The following is a 23647-nucleotide window of genomic DNA, read 5'->3' as shown; positions in this document are numbered from 1 at the left end:
CTGCTCCTGTTCCTCTGATTTCTCTTCATTACCTGCTGACGCAAATTTTCAATCCCTGTCGACTTCCAGGGACAAGCCTGGAGTGTTGGCACCCAAAGTGAGGGGGGACAATGGCTGAAACCTAATACATTCGAATAAGAAGTGATTTTAAAGGACAACAACAAAGGCTGAGGGGCTGGTTTTGAAAGTGGCGCCCGCAGTGCGTCAGTGTGCTGGGGGTTATAGAGCAGTGGGAGGGAATGAATCCAGTGCAGATTGAGCTTGCAGAGTGAGAGCAGAGCTTCAGACCAGCAGCAGTAGCAGATAAGGAGGAGCACACGCAGGGAAGCGGGGAGCAGCCTCAGCACACAGCCAAGCCCCCAGGGTGGAGAAAAGCACTGGAGCTCGCTTTCCCTTCCCCGGGGAAGGGAGCTTCTGCCATGGGCAAGGCGGAGAGAGAATGAGCCGAGTGGAGCTCAGCCCCAGCGCCCAGCAGCAGCAGCGCCGCCGCCGCCGCCAACATGACCAGCTCCAGCTCAGGATCCTGCCGCTTAGCCGACTACTTCGTGCTGGCCGGCATCGACACCGATAGCGGGCTCGAGCCCGACGAGCTCTCGGGTAAGTGAGCGGGGCTGGGAAAGGGGAGCGAGCAGCCGGTGTCAGTGGGGCTGCCAGCCGAGCTGGGCTGTGGCCCGGGGGGGGGGGGGGGGGGGGGGGCTGGGGCTGGGGCTGGGATGATTGTAAACACTCACAGGGCTGACTGTAAATTGGAATCGGGTTGGGGTTAAATATAGAGTTGTTTGTCTGTCAATGTTGGCCCTTCTGTTTCAGTATTCAGTCGAATGATTCACCCTTGGATAGATATGTGTTCCCGGAGTGTGTGTGTGTGTGTGTGTGATGTTTCTGAATAATTTGCAGTTCGTCCCATTCATTTAACCCCTTCTGACCTGTTCTCCCATCTTCTCCCCAGTTACCTTTCCTTTTGGGGTATATTAACAGCCTTTCTTTTGGACACCTTGGTGGCTGATCTGAATTTGTGAGCCTGAGGTAGCAATTGGTCATTGGGCTATTTGACCAAGGAGGGCATCATGACAGAGCCCTGACTGCACTGTGTGTTTCTCACCGATGGAGAATTTTTTTTGGGGGGGGGGGGGTCAAAACTACTCCCGTCTCTGATTCCCCCCCCCCCCCCCCCCCCCCCAATAATCAGGGCATTGTACGTTGTACATTGTACCTGGTTGTGGTCAGAGTAAAGGATGGACTGGGAGCAGAGGCCATTCTGCTGGTTGAGGTGCATTCTCAAACTCACTGGTTAGCTGTGACTGGGTATCTCTCATTATATGGAATTTTCATAATGTTTTAAAGGATTGAATTCTACAAATTCAGCGATGTCTTTTCTGGAGGTGCACAAGTTGATAGATAGCCCTGCTGGTGTTCCACTAAAGGAGTTGCACTAATTGGATAAAACCAGTTGTTCCCACAGCATTGGATACAGTATGGGGAACCAGACTGGCTGTTTCGGCCAAGTTACCGTGCCTTTCTGTCATTCATCCCAATCTGCTGTGATATTCAAAGAGGCAGAAATCCTGAAAGGTCCCTCAGACTTAACTGTATTTAGGCTTAACTGTATTTGCTGTTCAGTGATATTGCCAAGTAAAATTTATCCGGGTTATGTTGAACAGTTTATGCTGGGAGTTGGGGAGAGAGATAGGTGCTGTCCCTGGTCAGGTGGAATTCATGCCTTTTAATAAATGGTGTGATCTATGTATTTTTGGCTTGGTTCAAAAAACAGATGTATGCAATGTTCAGACAGATGTGGTAACAAGTAATGATTATCACAAAACCCTGCTTAGATTTTTAAACCTGAAGAAGGAGCCGTGCTCCGAAAGCTCGTGTTTGAAACAAACCTGTTGGACTTTAACCTGGTGTTGTAAGACTTCTTACTGTGCTCACCCCAGTCCAACGCCGGCATCTCCACATCATAGATTTTTAAAAATAAATTTGGATTACCCAATTATTTTGTTTTCCAATTAAGGGGCAATTTAGTGTGGCCAAACTCGACACGGACAGTGACCCAGGGCCAGGATTCGAACCCAGGTCCTCAGTGCTGCAGTCCCAGTGCTAACCACTGCGCCACATGCCACCCCTAACCCTGGTTTAGTTGAAGACAAATGGCACCTTGAGGTTGTTGGATTCAAAACCCACTCCAGAGACTGGAGTACGTGATCTAGGCCTGACGCTCCAATGCAGCCTTGGTGAAGGGCTGTAATTATTGGATGTGCTTGCTAGCTTTTCGATGAGGTGCTAGACTGAGACTTCATTCGCTCTCTGGAGTGGATATTAAGGATTCTGTGGTACCTGTCAAAGAATAGCTCTTGTGCTCTTCAAAAGTATTGCATTGACTTTAAAAGCATTTTGGAACATGCTGTGGTCCCAAAAGAGTAGACGCACAAAGGAAATCTTTCCCTTTTCCTTTTAGTATGCTCACCAACACACTCTTCTAAACATGATTATACAGGTCACAGTTCACGAAAGGATTATACAGTTAACTAATCAGCTTCCAAAAAGGTTGCGGTTATTGAAATGGACACTGGAATGACATTGAAATGGCATTGTGTCACACTGAACCAACATTGCAATGATCGGTCTGGTTGGTATCTCCAATTTAAACATGATGCCACCTCAGACCCCCCAAAGATTTCAGTGATGAATGAGCTCTATTGCCAGGAGCGTTCTAGGCTGGTCTGCGCCGATGCTGGCTGGGTAAGTGGCATCGGAATTGGCCAGGTCTTTCCTCCAGATCCTTACTGGAAAGTGCGTGGTTGAAGTATGTAGAGTGAACACAAGAGTTGGGTGAAGTTGCGATGCCCCTCATGACAGAACAGGCTGCCAGCAGTCATGCGTTAGCCAAGGCAATTGAGGTTCTGAGATCAGATAGCGGAGAGGATGTAACAGTCCATTGGACTGGAGTACAACAGGCACCTATGCCAAAGGGAATGAGAAAATAGCCTTAAGGTGCTCTGACCCACACAATAGCATGCAATTGCAAATAAACTCTGATGTACAAATAACAACCTCTTGTTAAATCATCGGTGTGCTACAGATTTAAAACTAATTAGATTGTTTAAGTTTTGCCTCACACAATAAGACAAACACAGAGATTGTGTTCCAAGCGTTGATTGTATTGTTAATCATATCATGATGCTCCCTCTTGCTGCCGCAACTGAACCATGTGACAGGGATACTGAACAAACCAAAGTGCAATGTCAAGCTGAACACCCTGCCCTCTGCTCAAACTCAGGACAAAACAGCCTGGCACAATGGTGGTTCAAGTGGGTTTACTCGAGAGATGCGGACCACTTCTGCAATGCACAAATGATGCACATTATCTGAATTAATAAAGGATCCCGCTGGTGAGGGATGAGGTGCAGTGCCTGCTTTGCCAGGGCTATTAAACATTTGCATTTTATAGCTCGAACCATTAAGTGGTTAAGTGAAGCAACTGAGGAATGTCATTGCATTCCCTCTGGCCTAAATGCATGCCATTTCCTCCCATGTCCAGAGCTTAATAATAATTTTGTGACGTGCTGATTACTGGATTGATGGCATTCAGATTCAGCAACGCTGGATTGCGTAGCTTGTAGGAGGACAATTAGTTTTTTAAATGCCAGTTTGACTGTGATGAATAATTGCAATACTGATGTTGGGTTGATGTTGCAGCCTTCAGGGGATTCAGAGTGAAGATTGGAATTGTTCGTCATTGTCAGAAAATGGCATAATATCTTAAAATAGAACCACTAGGGTCTATTCTTGTGTTGAAGTCCAAGTTGGCGCATGATAAGTGGTCCCTTTTTAATTTTGAGTCATTGAAATCATTTTTTTTTTTGGTTCAGGCTCATTAACATGCAATCTATGTTGAGCTATCAACGAGTTGTGTCACTGGGAGATGGTGTGTCCGCCATGGCTCCATTGGTAGCCCTCTGGCCACTCCAGCCAGAAGATCATGGGTTCCATGCTGAGCCCAGAGAGTTTCTTATTGAAACTTACAGGATACTGCGAGGCCTGAATAGAGTGGACGTGGAGAGGATGTTTCCATTTGTAGGAAAAACTAGAACCAGAGGACACGGCCTCAGACGGTAGCATTGTGGATAGCACAATCGCTTCACAGCTCCAGGATCCCAGGTTCGATTCCCGGCTTGGGTCACTGTCTGTGCGGAGTCTGCACGTTCTCCCCGTGTGTGCGTGGGTTTCCTCTGGGTGCTCCGGTTTCCTCCCACAGTCCAAAGATGTGCAGGTTAGGTGGATTGGCCATGATAAATTGCCCTCAGTGTCCAAAATTGCCCTGAGTGTTGGGTGGGGTAACTGGGTTATGCGGATAGGGTGGAGGTGTTGACCTTGGGTAGGGTGCTCTTTCCAAGAGTCAGTGCAGACTTGATGGGCCGAATGGCCTCCTTCTGCACTGTAAATTCTATGTTATGTTATAGGGACGATCCTTTAAAACCGAGATGAGGAGGAATTTCTTTAGCCAGAGGGTGGTGAATCTGTGGAACTCTTTGCCGCAGAAGGCTGTGGAGACCAAATCACTGAGCGTCTTTAAGACAGAGATAGATAAGGGCAGCATGTGGCGCAGTGGTTAGCACTGGGACTGCGGCGCTGAGGACCCGGGTTCGAATCCCGGCCCTGGGTCACTGTCCGTGTGGAGTTTGCACATTCTCCCCATGTCTGCGTGGGTTTCACCCCCACAACCCAAAGATGTGCAGGTTAGGTGGATTGGCCACGCTAAATTGCCACTTAATTGGAAAAAAATAATTGGCTACTCTAAATTTATTTAAAAAAAAGACAGAGATAGATAGGTTCTTGATTAATAAGGGGATCAGGGGTTATGGGGAGAATGGGGATGAGAAAAATATCAGCCATGATTGAATGCAGAGCAGACTCGATTAGCCTAATTCTGCTCCTGTGCCTTATGGTCTTATGTACTGTCAGAAGTGTATGGTTGGTAAAGATCCGATGGCAGCATTTAAGCTCCCCAGCGGCCTGGCAAACATTTTTGTCTCTCAAACAGCATCACTAAAAATAGATTATCCAGGCGTTATCCTATTACTGTTTGTACAATCCTACTGTGGCAGCTTCCCCACATTAAACTTCACGGGGGGGGGGGGGGGAAATCATTGGCTACCAAGCACTTTGCGTATTGTCATGAAGGGCGTACATTGGTATTTGTGTATGTTGCTTGTGGACTGCTGGAGAGGCTAATGTGTTTTGGTCATGTCACACCATCTCACTGTCACAATTACCCTCCTGGGCAGGCTGAGTTTCTCTCGGTGATCAGTGTGCACACTGTGTGTGTGTGTGTGTGTATGTGTGTGTGTGTGTGTGTGTGTGGGGGGGGGGGGGGGGGGGGGGAAGGGTTGTTGCTGAGTGCACCAGGAAGGGGAGCTAGATTTCAAAGGGTTTTCTCTCGGTCTAGTACTGTGGGTGGGAGCAGATGTGATTTGCATTGGACAGGGCCATGTGATGTGAAACTTGGCGCCTTATCTGAGCAAACCTACTGCGTATTTCTGTACAAAGCACTTGCACGGTGGTATTTTGATTTGCATGTTCCCTCAATTCTCTGAGGGGCAGATTTTCTTTCCCCCCCCCCTTCCCAAGGAAACAACAGTCTAAGCACGGATCTTTAAATTGTTCTCTGGTATAATACCGAGTCTAACTAATCTTTCTGTTTGCTGTGTGCCTAGGGGGGTTGGTGAGGGGGGTTGGTGGGGGGGCGGGTGGGGGGGGGGGGGGGGGGGGGGGGGATTCATAAGCATCCCAGTTTGCAAATTCTGAATAAATCTGTGAACACCTGGAATCAAGCTATGGGAAACTCCCAGGTGTATTGTCTTTCAAATATTGACGTTGTGAATTCTTCCATATGAAACAATTCTGTTATCTGATTATCTTTCATGTTTTCACTGAATCTTATTCATCATGCCCCAATACCTTCCTATTTTACTTTTTCCTGCTCTTATTTCCCCATGCCTTGAGCCCAACATCAACTGTGTGCCTAAAGTTTAAACAGGGAGCCTTGCCCGAGTCTTTATAGCCACTGCCACCGTGAGGAGGCAGTTGTGAGTTTTGGGACAACTTTCTCGCAAAAGCTGGGGTGATGGGAGGGAGTTGACACACTTCTCATGTCAGGTATATTACCTATCCCTTACTGGGCAGTACTAAATCCCTTATCAAAGTGAACTGAAACGAGTCGATTAATAGAATCCCTACAGTGCAGAAGAAGGCAATTCGGCCCACTGAGCCTGCACTGACCTTCCAAAAGAGCCCTCTACCTAGGCCCACTCCACCCCTCCCTATCCCCATAATCCCATTAATCTTAGCTAATCCACCTAATCTGTATATCCCTGGACACTAATGGACAATTTACACCTGGTACGGAGGGAGGCAGAGAAGGTGGAGGACCTCCTTGTGAACCTGCTCCTGGGCCTGGCGAAGCGTGCCATTTACAGGTCCAGGCAGCGGGTGACCAAGGGGGTCGTCCGGCCAGACTGCCTGCCCCTCTACCGCAGCTACATTAGGGCAGCATGGTAGCATAGTAGTAAGTACAGTTGCTTCACAGCTACAGGGTCCCAGGTTCGATTCCCGGCTTGGGTCACTGTCTGTGCGGAGTCTGCACGTTCTCCCCGTGTCTGCATGGGTTTCCTCCGGGTGCTCTGGTTTCCTGCCACAGTCCAAAGATGTATAGGTTAGGTGGATTGGCCATGCTAAATTGCCCTTGATGTTAAAAAAGGTTGGGTGAGGGGAGCATGGTGGCACAGTGGTTAGCACTGCTACCTATGGCGCTGAAGACCCTGGTTCGAATCCCGGCTCTGGGTCACTGTCCGTGTGGAGTTTGCATATTCACCCCGTGTTTGCGTGGGTTTCACCCCCACAACCCAAAGATGTGCAGGTTAGGTGGATTGGCCACACTAAATTGCCCCTTGACTGGAAAAAAATGAATTGGGTACTCTAAATTTAAAAAAAAAAGTTTGGGTGGGGTTACGGGGAGGGTGGGGTGTGGGCTTGGGTAGGGTTCCTGCCGAATGGCCTCCTTCTGCACTGTAAATTCTACGAAAATATGCGGCCGGTTGTCCCTGGAAAGGCAACATGCAGTGTCCAGGGGCACCATAGAGGCCTTCCTTGCCCAGTGGGCACCACAGGGGTTGGGGTGCTTTATTGACCCCTTTAATAGCACTCTTATTTGATGTTTTTAAGTTTCTGTTGATCTTTGTTACGTTCGGGCAGTGCCCCTAACAGGTGCGGCCCTTTTTTGCTTTGTTTCCTTTCTTCTGTTTTGTTGGTGGACCTCAAAAGAGCGGCCTATCCACCTACCCTGCACATCTTTGGGTCGTGGGGGTGAGACACACGCAGACACGGGGAGAATGTGCAAACTCCACATGGGACAGTGACCCGGGCTGGGATTGAACCCGGGTCCTTGACGTAATCATAGAATTTTTTTTCATAGAATTTGCAGTGTAGAAGGAGGCCATTCGGCCCATCGAGTCTGCACCGGCTCTTCGAAAGAGCGCGCTACCCAAGGTCAATACCTCCACCGTATCCCCATAACCCAGTAACCCGACCCAACACTAAGGGCAATTTTGGACACTGAAGGGCAATTTTTCATGGCCAATCCACCTAACCTGCACATCTTTGGACTGTGGGAGGAAACCGGAGCACCCGGAGGAAACCCACGCACACACAGGGTGGATGTGCAGACTCCGCACAGACAGTGACCCAAGCCGAAATCGAACCTGGGACCCTGGAGCTGTGAAGCAATTATGCTATCCACAATGCTACCGTGCTGCCCACGGTAGCATTGAAGTAGCAGTTCTAACCACTGCCACCGTGCTGCCCTAAACGGATTTAAAACCAGGCCGTTTAATAATAATTTTGTGATGTCCTATTTGTTGGATTGATGGTATTCAGATTCAGCAACTCGGGAAGTCCTGTATTCACTCCAATGTTAGGACAAAGCATTGAGACTGGGAATTGGTTGAAAATGTCAGAACTGAGATCTGTGGTAAGCACATCAGCTGCGATTGGCTGACTGGATGGCCGAACAGATACCAGAGGCTGAATGAACCCACTCAGAACCAAGTAATGTGGAATGAAATGTCGCTGCACACAACTATGTCTTGGCATCCCAGTTGTGCCTGTAGGGCTCTAGAGAAGGGTCTTAAGTGAATAGTGTTTAGTACTCAAAGCTATGATCTTTCTGAACACATTGTTTATATTTCCTTTTCCCGACATCACTTTCTTTGGCCTTGCTGGTGGCAGAGTCTGGGGCAGAGATTTCTCCACAGTCGCCATCAAAGGCGGTCTATGATTGTCAGCGGGGGATGTGGGATTCGAGCCTACTCAGCTGACTGTATGTATTATTTTCCCCATTCCATTAGTTGCTGGGTCTCACAAAAGATTGGCATATTGCCAGCTGTTGAGTTCCTCGAACCCGGGCGCAGATTATTTCTGCTGTTGCAACGTCAGTCCTTGCTAACTGTTTAATATATTCGGGCAGTCTGTCAGCTGGAGCTCAGCTGATCACATTTCCACCTCCTGAGTCAGAAAGTGTGATTCAGTTTCCATTCCAGAGACTAGAGCACAAAATCCAACCTAGTGGCTTCAGTGCAGCGCTGAGGGCGTGCCGCACTGTCGGAGGTGTGGTGTTTTGCATGAGATGTTAAACCTAGGTCCTGCCTGCCGCCTTTTTTTTTAATATATAAATTTAGAGTACCAATTTTTTTTTCCAATTAAGGTTAGCGTGGCCAATCCACCTACCCTGCACATCTTTGGGTTGTGGGAGTGAAACCCACGCAGACACGGGGAGAATGTGCAAACTCCACATGGACAGTGACCAGGGGCCAGGATCGAACTCTGGTCCTTGGCGCCGTGAGGCAACAATGCTAACCACTGTGCCACCATGCCATCCTCGGGTCCCATCTGCCTTCTGAGTCGGCTCCACCAACATTGAAATAGGGATTCTCAAGGAGCCATCTCCTCCAGTTAGTCGTGTAATTGTTCATCATGGTTTGATGTGTCAGAGCTTTTGCTAAGTCTGTTGGTTGTGGGATTGTATAGCTGTTTATTGCATGCTGTTTCCAGTCTTCAGAATGTAAGTAGCCCTGTGTTGTAGTTTGGCATCTAATTTTCAGATATGTCTGGCATGTTGTGCTCTTTTCACCTGAACCAATCCCCTGGCTTGATGGTAAAGTGAGGAATGTACTGAACCATGAGGTTAAAAATTGTGGTGGAATAAGGGCAGCACTGTGATGCAGTGGTTAGCACTGCTGCCTCACAGAGCCGATGTCCCAGGTTCGATCCCGGCTCTGGGTCACTGTCTGTGTGGAATTTGCACATTAGGACAGAGAACAGTACAGCACAGAACAGGCCCTTCGGCCCTCGATGTTGCGCCAAGCATTGTCCGAAACCAAGATCAAGCTATCCCGCTCCCTGTCATTCTGGTGTGCTCCATGTGCCTATCCAATAACCGCTTGAAAGTTCCTAAAGTGTCCGACTCCACTATCACAGCAGGCAGTCCATTCCACACCCTAACCGCTCTCTAAGGAACCTACCTCGGACATCCCTCCTATATCTCCCACCCTGAATCTTATAGTTATGCCCCCTTGTAACAGCTACATCCACACGAGGAAATAGTCTCTGAACGTTCACTCTATCTATCCCCCTCATCATCTTATAAACCTCTATTAAGTCGCCTCTCATCCTCCTGCGCTCCAAAGAGAAAAGCCCTAGCTCCCTCAACCTTTCCTCATAAGACCTATCCTGCAAACCAGGCAGCATCCTGGTAAATCTCCTTTGCACCCTTGCCAATGCTTCCACATCCTTCCTATAACTGCACACAATACTCCAAATGTGGTCTCACCAGGGTCATGGGCAGCACGGTAGCAGAGTGGTTAGCACAATTGCTTCACAGCTCTAGGGTCCCAGGCTCGATTTCTGGCCTGGGCCACCGTCCGCTCGGAGTCCGCACGCTCTCCCTGTGTGTGCGTGGGTTTCCTCCGGGTGCTCCGGCCTCCTCCAACAGTCCAAAGACGTGCAGGTTAGGTGGATTGGCCATGCTAAATTGCCCTTAGTGTCCAAAATTGCCCTTAGTGTTGGGTAGGGTTACTGGGTTATGGGGATAGGGTGGAGGTGTGGGCTTGGAGCCGTTTCGCCCTCACAACCCAAAGATGTGCAGGGTAGGTGGATTGGTCATGCTAAATTGCCTCTTAATTGGAAAAAATGAATTGGGTACCCTAAATTTATTTTTAAAACAAATTGTGGTGGAATAAGATTCTGCTACTGCTAATAACCCACAGAATCTCATGATGGCTAGTTTTGAGCTGCTAGATCCATTCTGAACCTATCCCATTTAGCACAGTGATGGATGATGCCCTAAGTGGGGAAATGAGACCTGTTTTCACAGGGCCTGTGCTGTGGTCACTCCCACAAATGCTGTCATGGGCAGATGTACCTGCAATAGGCACATTGGTGAGGGTGAGGTGAAATGGGTTTATCCCTTGTATTAATTCTCTTAGTGAGCCAGTCTGGGCTGGAGGACTCCATGTCCCTCTTCTATATACTCTTGTCCATATTCTATATGCCCTTGCTACTCTCTTCCAAGTAGTGTTCAACATGGAGGAGTACTGATTCTTTAGCTGAGGGTGGGAGCTGGTGGTAAGATTTCATGGGGTCTGAAGTCAATGTTTGTTTTAAAATTTAGAATATCCAATTCATTTTTTCCCAATTAAGGGGCAATTTAATGTGGCCAATCCAATCCACCTAACCTGCACATCTTTGGGTTTAGGGGGTGAAACCCACACAGACACGGGGAGAATGTGCAAACTCCTCACAGACAGTGACCCAGGGCCGGGATTCGAACCCGGGTCCTCAGCGCCGTAGGCAGCAATGCTAACCACTGTGCCACCGTGCCGCCGCCGTCTGAAGTCAATGTTGAAGATTCACAGGGAAACTCCTTCCTGACTGTTTGCCACTGTGTTGCTGCCAACTCTAGTGGATCTGCCCTGCTCGTGGGAAAGGACGTAGCTAGACATGATGTTGAATGAAGCTGGGCCGTTGGCTGTAAGGAAGCTGGGCCGTTGGCTGTAAGATGTGATTGTGCGTGTCAGGCTGTTGTTTGACTAATCTGTAGGACAGTGCTCCGAGTTTTATCAAAAAAGTCCCTGGACATTACTATGGAGGGCTTTGCAGTGTTGACTCTCCTGGGAGTGCCTTTATCACGTTGCAGTGCCCGATAGTCCAGTTTTGTTCTTACTATGATTTTGTAGTATATTAATAAAACTGGTTGGCTTGCTATGTTTTTTTTTCAGAACCAGCCACATTACTGTGGATCTTCTGTTACATATAGGCCAGACTGAGTAAGGATGGTGATTTGCTTCTTTCAGGAACTAGGTGGGCTTTTATAACAATCCAGTTTTATGGTCACCATAAAATAGTTTCGATAATAGCTTTTTTTTGTTCCGGATTTAGTCACTTAATTTATCTTAAATTTCCCAGCAGTCATGGTATGACTTAAACATGCTCTGGGTCATTAGTCCATTCTTCTAGGTGATCCTAATGCTGCAATATAGCCAGTGAACTTTGTGCACTTTGATGCAGTGTAAATGGACTTCCAAAAGATTTTTGGCAAAGTATCATAAAATAGAGTTGTGAGATTAAATGGCCACTTATTGTATGATTGTTAATTGGCTCAGCAATTGAAAGCAGATTCTTTTTTTTATAGTAAGAAGTCTTACAACACCAGGTTAAAGTCCAACAGGTTTGTTTCAAACACGAGCTTTCGGAGCACGGCTCCTTCTTCAGGTTCTTCACCTGAAGAAGGAGCCGTGCTCCGAAAGCTCGTGTTTGAAACAAACCTGTTGGACTTTAACCTGGTGTTGTAAGACTTCTTACTGTGCTCACCCCAGTCCAACGCCGGCATCTCCACATCATGGCTTTTTTTTATAAACATTTTATTGAGGTATTTATGGTTTTACAACAATAACAAAATAAACAATGTACATGAATATAAACATAGTGCAAAAACCATCATCCTCCCTTACAGGTCCCACCTTTACGAACCCCCTACTCTAAACTAATCTGACCCCCCCCCCCCCCCCCCCCCCTTCTGCTGACGGTTAATTTTCCGCAAAAGAAGTTGATGAACGGTTGCCACCTCCGGGCGAACCCTAACAGTGACCCTCTCAAGGCAAACTTGATTTTCTCCAAAAAGAGAAAGCTAGCCATGTCAGATAGCCAGGTCTCCGTCGTCGGGGGCCTTTGAGTCCCTCCAAGCTAAATATAATCCGTCTCCGGACTACTAGGAAATCAAAGGCTAGTTTGTCTGCCTCTTTCTCCTCCTGGGTTCCCGGGTCTTCCAACACTCTGAAAATCACCACCTCTGGACTCGGTGCCACTCTTATTTTCAACATCTTGGACTTGACATCCGCAAACCCCTGCCAGAATCCCCTAAGCTTCGGGCATGCCCAGAACATATGGACATGGTTCGCTGACCCTCCCACACACCTTGCGCACCTGTCTTCTACCCCAAAGAACCTGCTCATCCGGGCCACTGTCATGTGGGCCCCTGTGAACGACCATGTTGTGGACTCTACTTGCGTTGACTCTACTCGCGCGTCCGCCCGGAGACCATCCTCTATCTCTTCTCCTAACTCCTCTTCCCACTTTAGTTTCAACTCCTCAGTCTGCATCTCCTCTAACCCCATGAGTTCCTTGTAAATGTCAGAAACCCTCCCTTCTCCCACCGACACTTTAGAAACAACCCTGCCCTGTATCGGGAAGGTTGAGACATGCCTGCGTAGGAAGTCCCGCACCTGCAGGTACCTAAATTCATTTCCCCTCGCCAATCCAAATTTCTCCTCCAGCTCCCTCAGGCTAGAAAAGCTCCCCTCTATAAACATATCTCCCATCCTCTCAATCCCTGCTCTCTGCCATCTCCGAAACCCTCCATCCATCCTTCCCGGGGCAAACCGGTGATTATTACAGATTGGAGACCACACCGATGCTCCCTCCGCTCCCATATGCCTCCTCTATTGCCCCCAGACCCTCAGGGCCACCACCACCATAGGGCTGATGGAGTACTGTACCGGCGGGAACAGCAGAGGTGCTGTTACCAACACCCCCAAACTGGTGCCCTTGCATGAAGCTGCCTCCACACGCTCCCATACCGACTCGACCTTCCACCACCCACTTCCTGATCATGGCTATATTCGCCGTCCAATAATAATTACTGAAGTTCGGCAGCACCAGCCCGCGCTCCCCTGGCTTCGCTTAAGCATCCCCTTTTTTTACTCGCGGGGTCTTACCCGCCCATAAAAAACCAGTGATTACCTTATTGACTCGTATAAAAAAGAACCGTGGAAGAAAGATGAGGAGACACTGAAACACAAACAGGAATCTCGTGAGGACCGCCATTTTCACTGTCTGCACCCTCCCAGCTATTGACAACGGGAGTGCATCCCACCTCCCAAAATTGTCCTTCATTTGGTCTACTAATCAGACCAAATTTAACTTGTGCAGCCTTTCCCATTCCTGTGCCACCTGCATGCCGAGGTACCAAAAGCTTCCCCCTACCACCCTAAACGGCAGCTCCCCCAATCGCCTCTCCTGTCCCCTTGCCTGGACCGCAAACATCTCACTTTTCCCCATATTTAGTTTATACCCCGAAAACGGCCAAATTCCCCCAAAATCCTCATAATTTCTTCCATCCCCTCCAATGGGTCCGATGTATACAGGAGCAGGACGTATGCATACAGCGAGACTGTGTTCCACCCCCCCCCCCCCCCCCCCCCCCCCCCCCCCCCCAATCAGACTAGAGGGATATATACACCAGTGTTCTACTGGGGCTAGTGTTGGGACCACTGCCGTTTTGATACATACGAGGAATATAGAAAAAAGTAGCAGTTGGCTATTTGGCCCCTTTGCCATTTACCTAGATCATGGATGGTCTTCTACCTCCATCCCATTTTCTAGCACTATCCCTATACCCAATAATGCCTTTACTATCTAGAAAATTACCGATTTCTGTCTTGAATATACTCAATGACGAGTTTCCCCCGTCGTCTGAAGTGGAGAATGCCAAAGATTTACCACCCTCTGAGTGACAAAATGCCCCCTCCTCTCAATCCTAAGAGATAATGATTTTTGGGGTATATGCCCTGTGTACCCAGGGCAAACTATGGTACTGGGTACACAGGGCATAGTTTGCAGAAAGACATGGGAAATATGGTGCATGGTAAGAAGGATAGTAACAGACACCAGGAGAACATTGACAGACTGGGGGGGAATGGAAAGATGCACTCCCATTGAACTTAACACCAAGAAGTGTGCTGTGATTTATTCTGGTAGGAAGGCTGAAGTGAGACAATAAAAAACTAAATAGTACCTATTAAAAGGGAGTAGAAGAACAGAATGTCCTGGTGTGTTAGCGGAGAGGGGCACAGAAAAGGAGGGAGAAGCGGTAGACTGAATGTGCAAAAATGTTTGAAGGTGGCAGGACAAATTTAGATAGCTGTTAAAAAGGCATATAATTAGCACTGCTGTCTGACGTGGCCGAGGTACCAGGTTTGATCCCAGCTCTAGGTCACTGACTGTGTGGAGTTTGCACATTCTCCCCGTGTTTGTGTGGGTTTAGCCCCCAGAACCCAAAGATGTGCAGGCTAGGTGGATTGGCCACGCAAAATTGCTCCTTAATTGGAAAAATGAATTGGGTAGTCCAAATTCTTTTTTTAAAAAAGGCATATAAATCCTCGGTTTTATAAATAGCGGCATAGAGTTCAAAACCAAAGAAGTGCTGCTCATCCTCGGGTACCGGCTAGAGTTCGGTGGGAGATGGTGGCATAGTGGTGCTGGACTAGTAATCAGGAGACCCGGACTAACGCTCCGGGTTCAAATCCCACGGTGAAATACAATTCAATTCATAAAATATGGAATTGAAATCTGGTTCCGAAATGGCGACCATGAAACTGTTGTCGATTGTCGTAAAAACCCATTGGGAGGGGGAGGTGGCACAGTGGTTAGCACTGCTGACTCACGGCGCCCAGGACCCCGGTTCGATCCCGGCCCCGGGTCACTGTCCTTGTGGAGTTTGCACATTTGCCCCATGTCTGCGTCGGTCTCACCCCCACAACCCAAAGTTCTGAAGTATAGGTGGATTGGCCACACTAAATTGCTCCTTAATTGAAAAAAACTAATTGGGTACTTTTAAAATATAAATTTAGAGTATCCAATTATTTTTTTTCCAATTTAGCATGGCCAGTCCACCTAACCTGCACATCTTTGGGTTTAGGGGGTGGGGAACTCTTAAATTTATTTTTTTTAAAAACATTTGGTTCACAAATATTGTTTAGGGAAGGGAATCTGCCAATCTTTTCTGGTCTGGCCCACGTGTGACTCCAGATCCACAATAACGTGGTTGACTCTTAACTGTCCTCTGACATGGCTGAGCAAGCCACTCAGTTCAAGGGCAACTAGGGATGGGCAACAAATAGAAACTAGGAGCAGGAGTGGGCCATTCGGCCCTTTGAACCTGCTCTGCCATTCAGACTATGGCTGATCCTCTATCTCAATGCCACGTGATAATAATCTTTATTGTCACAAGTAGGCTTACATTAACACTGCAATGAAGTTACTGTGAAAATCCCCTAGTCGCCACACTCCGGCGCCTGTTCGGGTACACCGAGGGAGAATTCAGAATGTCCAATTCACTTAACAGCATGTCTTTCAGTTCTTGTGGGAGGAAACCGGAGCACCCGGAGGAAACCCATGCAGACACGTGCAGACTCCGCCCAAGCCGGGAATAATAAGAATAATCTTTATTGTTGTCACAAGTAGGCTTATGAAGTTACTGTGAAGCTACAATCAAGGTACTGAAATCAAACTGGGGTCCCTGGTGCTGTGAAACAACAGTGCTAACCACTATATTAATGTGCCACCCCCCCCCCTCCCCCCCCCCCCCCCCCCATACCCTTTAATGCTATTAAATTCCTAAAACTTTATCTGACCTTGGTTGTGATTCTAATACCATTTAGAAATGTTCATTTTAAATCATTTAACAATGTTCTGTTGAAAGGAAGGTAAGGTCTTCGAAATTGTGTAGACGAGACACCCTAGAATGGGTCTGGGCGAAGGACTTCACTTATGTGGAGAGACTGGTGAAGCTAGAGTTTCTCCACTTAAAGTGGAGAAGGCAACGGAGAGATTCTCAAATCATTAAAGGTTTTGACAAGAACCGTAATTTCCCCCCACCCACCCACCCACCGCCATGGTTTTCCCCACGCTAGATGCGGTAAGCCATTGTTTGCTGGCGGGATCTTGCAGTCCTGCCAAATTCGATGGCCATTTTCATGGCTCACCAGCCCCTGCTGCTAGGTAACCGCTGAGGAGGGGGGGGGGGGAGGGGGGGGTGTCAACTTCAGTGGGACCTGAAGACCCCATCACTGGGGAGGGCTGGAAAATCCCACCCAGAGTAATTTCAAAGAAATTTCCGATGGCAGAAGGGTCATTAACTATGGGCACAGATTTAAAATAATTGCTAATAGAAATAAAGGCAAGCTGTCGGGGGAGGGGTTCAGTGACGGCTGGGTGGGGGTGGGGGTGGGGGTGGGGGGGGGGGGGGTGAAACTAACTACATGGTGGGTTGTTGTGGCTTGGAATGCACTGGTCTGAAAGGCTGGTGGAAGCAGATTCAATAATAACTTTCTAAAAGGAACTAGACGAGTGTTTAAAGGGGAATGATTGCAGGCTTGTGGTAAAAGAGCAGAGGACTGGGAAAAATTGGATAATTCCTTCAAAGAATCAGCACAGACATGATGAGCAAAAACCAAAAAAAAACCTTTGCACGCACAGCATGTGTCAGTGATCCTCAGAGGTGATAGGTGGAATGAGAACAATTGAGTAATGCCAAGTTTCATTAGTAAATTGGCTGCACTGTGCTCTGTGTTGAAAACCGGACAACAGGAGATTGTCACCCGGTTACTGAGCTCCCAGTAACATGTAAAGATAGCTCAAAGAATTCTCTGAGCACTTAAAATGTGTAGTACCAAACCTGAGGCAGTATACTTGTGACCCGTGGGTTTCCTCTGGGTGCTCCAGTTTCTCCCCTCAGTCCAAAGATGTGCAGGTTAGGTGGAGTGGCCATGCTAAATTGCCCCTTATTGTCCAAAGGTTAGATGGGGTTACGCGGATAGAGCGGGTGAGCAGGTCTAGGTAGGTGCTCTTTCAGAGGGTTGGTGCAGATGTGATGGGCCGAATGGCCTGCTTCTGCACTGTCGGTATTCTATGATTACATCTTTCTCAATGTGGAAAGAACAATTCAAATCAAAGAACCAAACAGCTTAGAAAGGTGGCTATTCAGCCCATTGTTTCTGTGCCAGACAATTTGAAAGAGCTATCGAGTTAGCAAAGGAATTCCTCAACTCTTAAATGCCCAATTTCCTTTACCATAGGAATTTTAAAAAGGTTAGCAATGACATTTTTACTTAATACAGAGGCTGGTGTTTGAGCTACATCGGGGTAAAACACTGGCGTGGCGAGTTCAGCAACGCGTGCTAGAAATAACTTGAAGTGATGTCTTGAGTGCTTTACAGATTTAAATATGATCTTTCATTCCTCCGAGACCACATATGAGTAGCAATCTGCTAAATAAACTTTGTAACATTGTAGGGATTGTATTTTTGTTTGGGTTTTTAATATCTAAATGAGAGATTGCAGAACTCGTGAGGTGCAGAGGGATCTGGGTGTCCCAGTGCATGAATCACAAAAGGCTAGTATGCAGGTGCAAGTAATAGTGAAAACTAATAGAATGCTATTGTTATTGCGAACAGAATTGCATTCATGCATTCAGGAGATTATGCTTCAGTTGTACAGGGCATTGGTGAGATCACATCTGGAAGTACTGTGCACAATATTGGTCGCCTTATTTAAGGAAGGATGTAAATGCATTCGGAGCAGTTCAGAGACAGTTGACCAGGCTAATAACAGGAATGGGCAGGTTTTCTTACAAGGAAAGGTTGGATAGGATAGACTTTCATCCGCTGGAGTTTAGGAGGCAACTTGCCTGAGGGGCCTTGTCTTGGTGGATGTGGAGAGAATGTTTCTCTTGTCAGAGAATCTAAGACTAGGGGTCACTGTTTAAAAAATAAGGGGTCGGTCATTTAAGATCAAGATGACGAGGATGTTTTTCCCAACGGGTCGTAAGTCTTTGGAACTCTCGTCCGCAAAAGACAGTGGAAACAGAGACTTTGAATAGGCAAGGGTGAAAAGTTATTGGGAGACAGGCGGGTATGTGGAGTTGATGGTATACAATCTGATCAGCCATAACCTGATTGAATGGTGGAGCAGGCTCAAGGGGCTGTACAGCCTATTCCTGATCCTAGTTCGTAATGTTCACCTAAAGCCAGTCATTCTATGTAGTGAGGGTTTTTACAAAAAAAAATTTAAGAGTACCCAATTCTTTTTTTCCAATTAAGGGGCAATTTAGCATGGCCAATTCACTTGCCCTGCACATCTTTTTGAGTTGTGGGGAGTGAGACCCACACAGACACGGGGAGACTGTGCAAACTCCGCATGGCCAGTGACCCGGGGCCAGGATCGAACCCAGATCCTCGGTGGTGTGAGGCAGCAGTGCTAACCACCGTGCTGCCCCTATAGTAAGGGTTAATGGGATGTGGTTTGTGTGTTGTGGTTTGTTGTGCTTTACACGTATGGAACGGTTTCAGGATGTAGAATTAATTTGTGCTACCTTACTCGGGGACGTTTGACTGAATATTAATGCTTGTATCAGACCACTTTCGGTCCATCTGCAGGGCAAGCGAACAGAGATTAGCTTGGTGCTGCTCAATAAGCTTTCATCTCCTGTTGTGTTACTGAAGAATGGGGCTTGACAACAGCTCTGCAGTAATCTGGAGCTCTCCAACAATCTATCAAATGCTGGCATTTAAACTAAGATTAGGGCTCCTGATGATTCCGAACTGTCATGTCCGTAATATGCATGGGCGCATTGCACAAATTAACATCTGTGTGTGAGTGTTTTGCCTTCACTGACCAAATGGTATTCAAACGTCACCTGAACTCAAAAGGTCAGTCTTCAGCAGTGAGCAAGGGTCGTTAAGTAGTAAATCTTTACTTGGCTGGCTGAAGTCGGGCAAGTTGAATTGTGTACAGACCCACGAGCATTTTATTGACTAGGGGGCTGTAATATCGCATGGCTGACTGGGCCTTATCAGTGTAATGGCTGAATCAGGGTTCCCTGTTTTTCCCGCTCCCCAGCACCACTTTATTTATGTGAGAGGAAAAGCGATAGAGCTTGCCCTAAAGCAAAGGTTTATAACAACTTCACGATGAAGGACCTGCTTTTTATTGACTGAACCTACCATTATGCTCCAGAGTAGTACTGAGGGAACTGTGAGGTGCCATCTGTCAGATGAAATGTAAAAGCGAGGTAGATATAATAGACCCCATGGTACTATTTCGACAGCAAGCAAGGAAGCTTTCGGGTACCCTGGCTGATATTTAGCTCTGAACTGACATCACTAAAACATAGAACATAGAACATAGAACAGTACAGCACAGAACAGGCCCTTCGGCCCTCGATGTTGTGCCGAGCAATGATCACCCTACTCAAACCCACGTATCCACCCTATACCCGTAACCCAACAACCCCCCCCCCCTCCCCCCCCTTAACCTTACGTTTTAGGACATTATGGGCGATTTAGCATGGCCGATCCACCTAACCCACACATCTTTGTTCTGTGGGAGGAAACCAGGGCACTCGGAGGAAACCCACACAGACACTGGGAGAACATGCAGACTCCGCACAGACAGTGACCCAGCTTGGAATCGAACCTGGGATCCTGGAACTGTGAAACAACTGTGCTAACCACTATGCTACCGTGCTGCCCAAACAATCTTGTTTCATTGTTCCCACTGCCTGTGGGATCTTGCTGTGTGTAAGTTGGCATTCCCCACACTACAACAGTGACTACACTTTGAAAAGACTTGATTGGTTGCAAAGCCCTTTGGAGCATTATGAGGTCATGAAAGGTGCTATATAAACGCAAGTTAGTCCTAATATGTCTCCAATATGCTTCCATTTTAATGTGTGTTCAGTGGCTTTCATAGGACCCTCAGTGACTTTCCAGCTCTTGTTGTAGAATTGTTGGGCAGTCACACTTTCCTCTCTTGGGACAGGGAAGCAAGTCTGGTTGGTCATTTAAAAGCACATGTAGAGTCAATGGGCTGGGGTGTGTATCAGCCCGGGCGGCACAGTGGCACTGTTGCCTCACATCTTCAGAGACTTGGGTTAAATTCTGGCCTTCGGGTGATTGTGTGGAGTTTGCACTTTCTCCCCGCGTCTGCGTTGGTTTCCTCCGGGTGCTCCGGTTTCCTCCCACAGTCCAAAGATGCGCAGGTTAGGTGGATTAGCCATGCTAAATTGCCCTTCGTGTCCAAAAAGGTTAGGTAGGGTTGCTGGGTTGTGGAGGTGGGGTGGGTGTGGGCTTAAGTAGGGTGCTCTTTCAGGAGCGGATGCAGACTCGATGGGCTGAATGGCCTCCTTCTGTACTGTAAATTCTATGATTCTATATCAATCTGCATGCTTGAGGCTCTCGGGATCGCTAACTTCAGAATGGTGAACCATAAAGAATTACTAAAGCCCCTTAAATGTTACAAAATATCATTTTAGAAAAAGGCGGGTTGCATTTTTGAATATTCTATGGTCACCTGGGACTATGGCGACTGCACTTGACTTTATGGCAACTTTACCTTATAATCTGTTGGGATTTCAGTGGCAGAGAAATAAACAGGCACTAATTTTGCATTGATTCTATCTGGCTTATTAATCCATGGGCACGATTCTCCGAGCCCCGCACTGGGCCGGAGAATCGCCGCAACTGCGCCACATCGCCCTGACGCCGGTGCGCGATTCTCCGAGGTGCGAAGAATCGGCGCCATTTGCGTTGGTGCATTTGGCGCGGGGCCGCTGTACGCGGCGGGGCCGCCGATTCTAAGGCCCGGATGGGCCGAGCGGCAGCGCGGAAAAAAGCAGAGTCCTGCCGGCGGCGTCCACACCTGGTCGCTTCCGGCGGGGAACTCTGCCCGAAGGGTCAGAGGGCGGCCTGGGGGGCCTCCGATGGGGTCTGGCCCGCGATCGAGGCCCACCGCATTCGGCCCCAGAACCCCCATGCCATGTTGCATCGGGGCCGAATCGTTCAGTAAGGCCACCCCGCATGCGTGGGTTGTCGCATCGCCACTGCACATAATTACCCCTGAAATAAGGACAACGGAGGAGAAGGAAGAAAAATTGTTGTTAAGGCTTGGGGGACTTCTGAATTGGGGACTTTTTTGTATTGAAGACAAAGACCAGAAAGAATTAAAGAAAGGCCAATATGCTCAGAAAACCTATTTTTAATTGCAACTGAATTAATCAAGCATTTTAATATCTGTCTCCTGCTGAAAGGACAAGTTGCAGTAAGCCTTGCTCCATCCACTTAAAAATGCTCTGTCCTTATGTCGTGCACGGATTAGGTAGCCTCGGTCTAGGGCTGCATTCGAAATAAAGAGCTGCTCTCATCAGATGAATGGGCCACAGATGGTGCTGGAGAAAATGACATTCAGGCGTGGGTTGTGCTAAAGAGGTGCCCAGAGCAGTGATGCCTGGAGCAACGCTCAGTGACCCTGGGGCTGAAATCTGTGTTGCACCAGATTGTCCGAAGTAAAAAGAAGTTTTGAGGGGGGGGGGGGGGGGGGGGAAGAAGATTTATCAAGAAAATTGTGTGTATGTAAGAACTGTATAAATTGCAAATAGCAGATGCAAAGGTTTCATGACATAAACTTGAAAATGCCAATAAAAATATTTCAAAGCAAAAAGAAGTAAAAAGAAAAGATATGACTTTACAATGGGCTAGTTACCTCTTGATCCTTCAGTTGGAATTTTAACCTGTAATTTACTTCCAGATGCTGACTTGTGCATTATTTCCAGTTTTTTTCCTAAGTATTGTTTTTGAATTTTCTCTCCCTCTCTCTCCTTCTTTCTCCCCCTCTCTCTCCTTCTTTCTCCCCCTCTCTCTCCTTCTTTCTCCCCCTCTCTCTCCTTCTTTCTCCCCCTCTCTCTCCTTCTTTCTCCCCCTCTCTCTCCTTCTTTCTCCCCCTCTCTCTCCTTCTTTCTCCCCCTCTCTCTCCTTCTTTCTCCCCTCTCTCTCTCCTTCTTTCTCCCCTCTCTCTCTCCTTCTTTCTCCCCCTCTCTCTCTCCTTCTTTCTCCCCCTCTCTCTCTTTTTCTCTTCCACAGATAATGATTGCATTTATCTTTGAGGGCTTTTAAGGAGTAATTATTATTGCTCCGACAGGGACACCTGTATTTAGATAGTACGTTTCAAGACCGCAGAATGTCCCAAAGTGCTTTACAGTCAATTAAGTATTTCTCCAGTCTGGTGACTGTTGTCATGTAGGAAATGCAGCAGCCAATTTGTGTCCACAGCAAGCTCTCTCAAAGAGCAGTGCAGTGGTGAGCAGAGAGGGCGGAAGTTGGGAAAGAAGTGGGATTTTTTTTCACTGGTGAAGGAGCGGATGATTCACACAGTGAAATTCCCTTGACCTTCTCATGAGGTGGTGGGCATGGTGTTACCAACAATGAATGACTGAGTCACCTTCAGTGGAGGTTGAAAGGCTGTGGTGAGTAACTGGGAAGAGGAAACACCTAAAGGCTGCCTTACATTCTTTTCACACGGAGATTGGAGATCTCTGAGACATGCGGGCCTGAGGTGGGAAAGGCTGCAGTGCATCCTTCAATTGGCCTCATTGGGTTCAAAGGTTACAGACTCATTATAGTTCCTCTTCAAGGGTGGCGAGCACAGGCCCACACATACACACAACTCCCAGGCTAACTAGGCAGCCACTGTCTTGCACAGCATTGTGATAATGTAACTTAGCCACTGAGGGACTTTTGAACTGTGCAATTTGGAACGTACACTTTGTGGAGATAATGTTGGAATATTTAACAGTAGTATCCATCTCGGGCAGCATAGTAGCGCAAATGGATAGCACTGTGGCTTCACAGCACCAGGGTCCCGGGTTTGATTCCCTGCTGGGTCGCTGTCTGTGCGGAGTCTGCACGTTCTTCCCATGTCTGCGTGGGTTTCCTCCCGGGTGCTCCGGTTTCCTCCCACAGTGCAAAGATGTGCAGGTTAGGTGGATTGGCCATGCTAAATTGTCCTTAGTATCGAAAAAGGTAGGAGGGGTTATTGGGTTACGGGGATGGTGTGGAAGTGAGGGCTTAAGTCGGTCAGTGCAGACTCGATGGGCTGAATCGCCTCCTTCTGCACTGTATGTTCTATGTTCTCTCAGCACCTGAGCTGAATATTCTTTCACAAAGCAGGCAAACAAATAAATAATGCATTGGACTGGTTTGCGTCCTGAGTGCGGCAAAAGTGCAGTGCATCAGAAACAAGCTGAACGAGTTAAAAAATTTCAGCCTGCCTAATCTTGCCACATAGGTCACGAGTATTCCCCGCTCCTGCTTTTCGGCTACGCGCGTACTTCAGTCAGAAATTATCCTTGAAAGCGTGATTGAATTTTCTCTTGATGAGAGAAGGATGTGCCTTGCCTTCTGTTTTACTCTGAGCGATTAAC

At 47.7% G+C, this 23647-nt stretch overlaps 1 protein-coding gene across 3 annotated transcripts in view; it reads left to right on the top strand.

Annotated features, from left to right (window-relative positions):
• Positions 1 to 215: 215 nt before the first annotated feature.
• The window catches only part of LOC119955173 (DENN domain-containing protein 5B), a 291496-nt gene continuing 268064 nt past the window's right edge, over positions 216 to 23647 (top strand). The window contains exon 1 of one of the 3 annotated variants that reach the window (XM_038781152.1): positions 216 to 597. In XM_038781152.1, the coding sequence (XP_038637080.1) occupies positions 501 to 597 (97 nt within the window). In that variant the 5' untranslated portion in view covers positions 216 to 500. The remainder of the gene's footprint in view (positions 598 to 23647) is intronic. The other 2 variants (XM_038781150.1, XM_038781151.1) reach the window with 2 other exon arrangements.

Source organism: Scyliorhinus canicula, chromosome 20 (assembly GCF_902713615.1).
Source record: "Scyliorhinus canicula chromosome 20, sScyCan1.1, whole genome shotgun sequence".
In the NCBI taxonomy this organism is placed as follows: Eukaryota; Metazoa; Chordata; class Chondrichthyes; order Carcharhiniformes; family Scyliorhinidae; genus Scyliorhinus; species Scyliorhinus canicula.
This window is presented reverse-complemented; position numbering and strand designations above follow the sequence as displayed.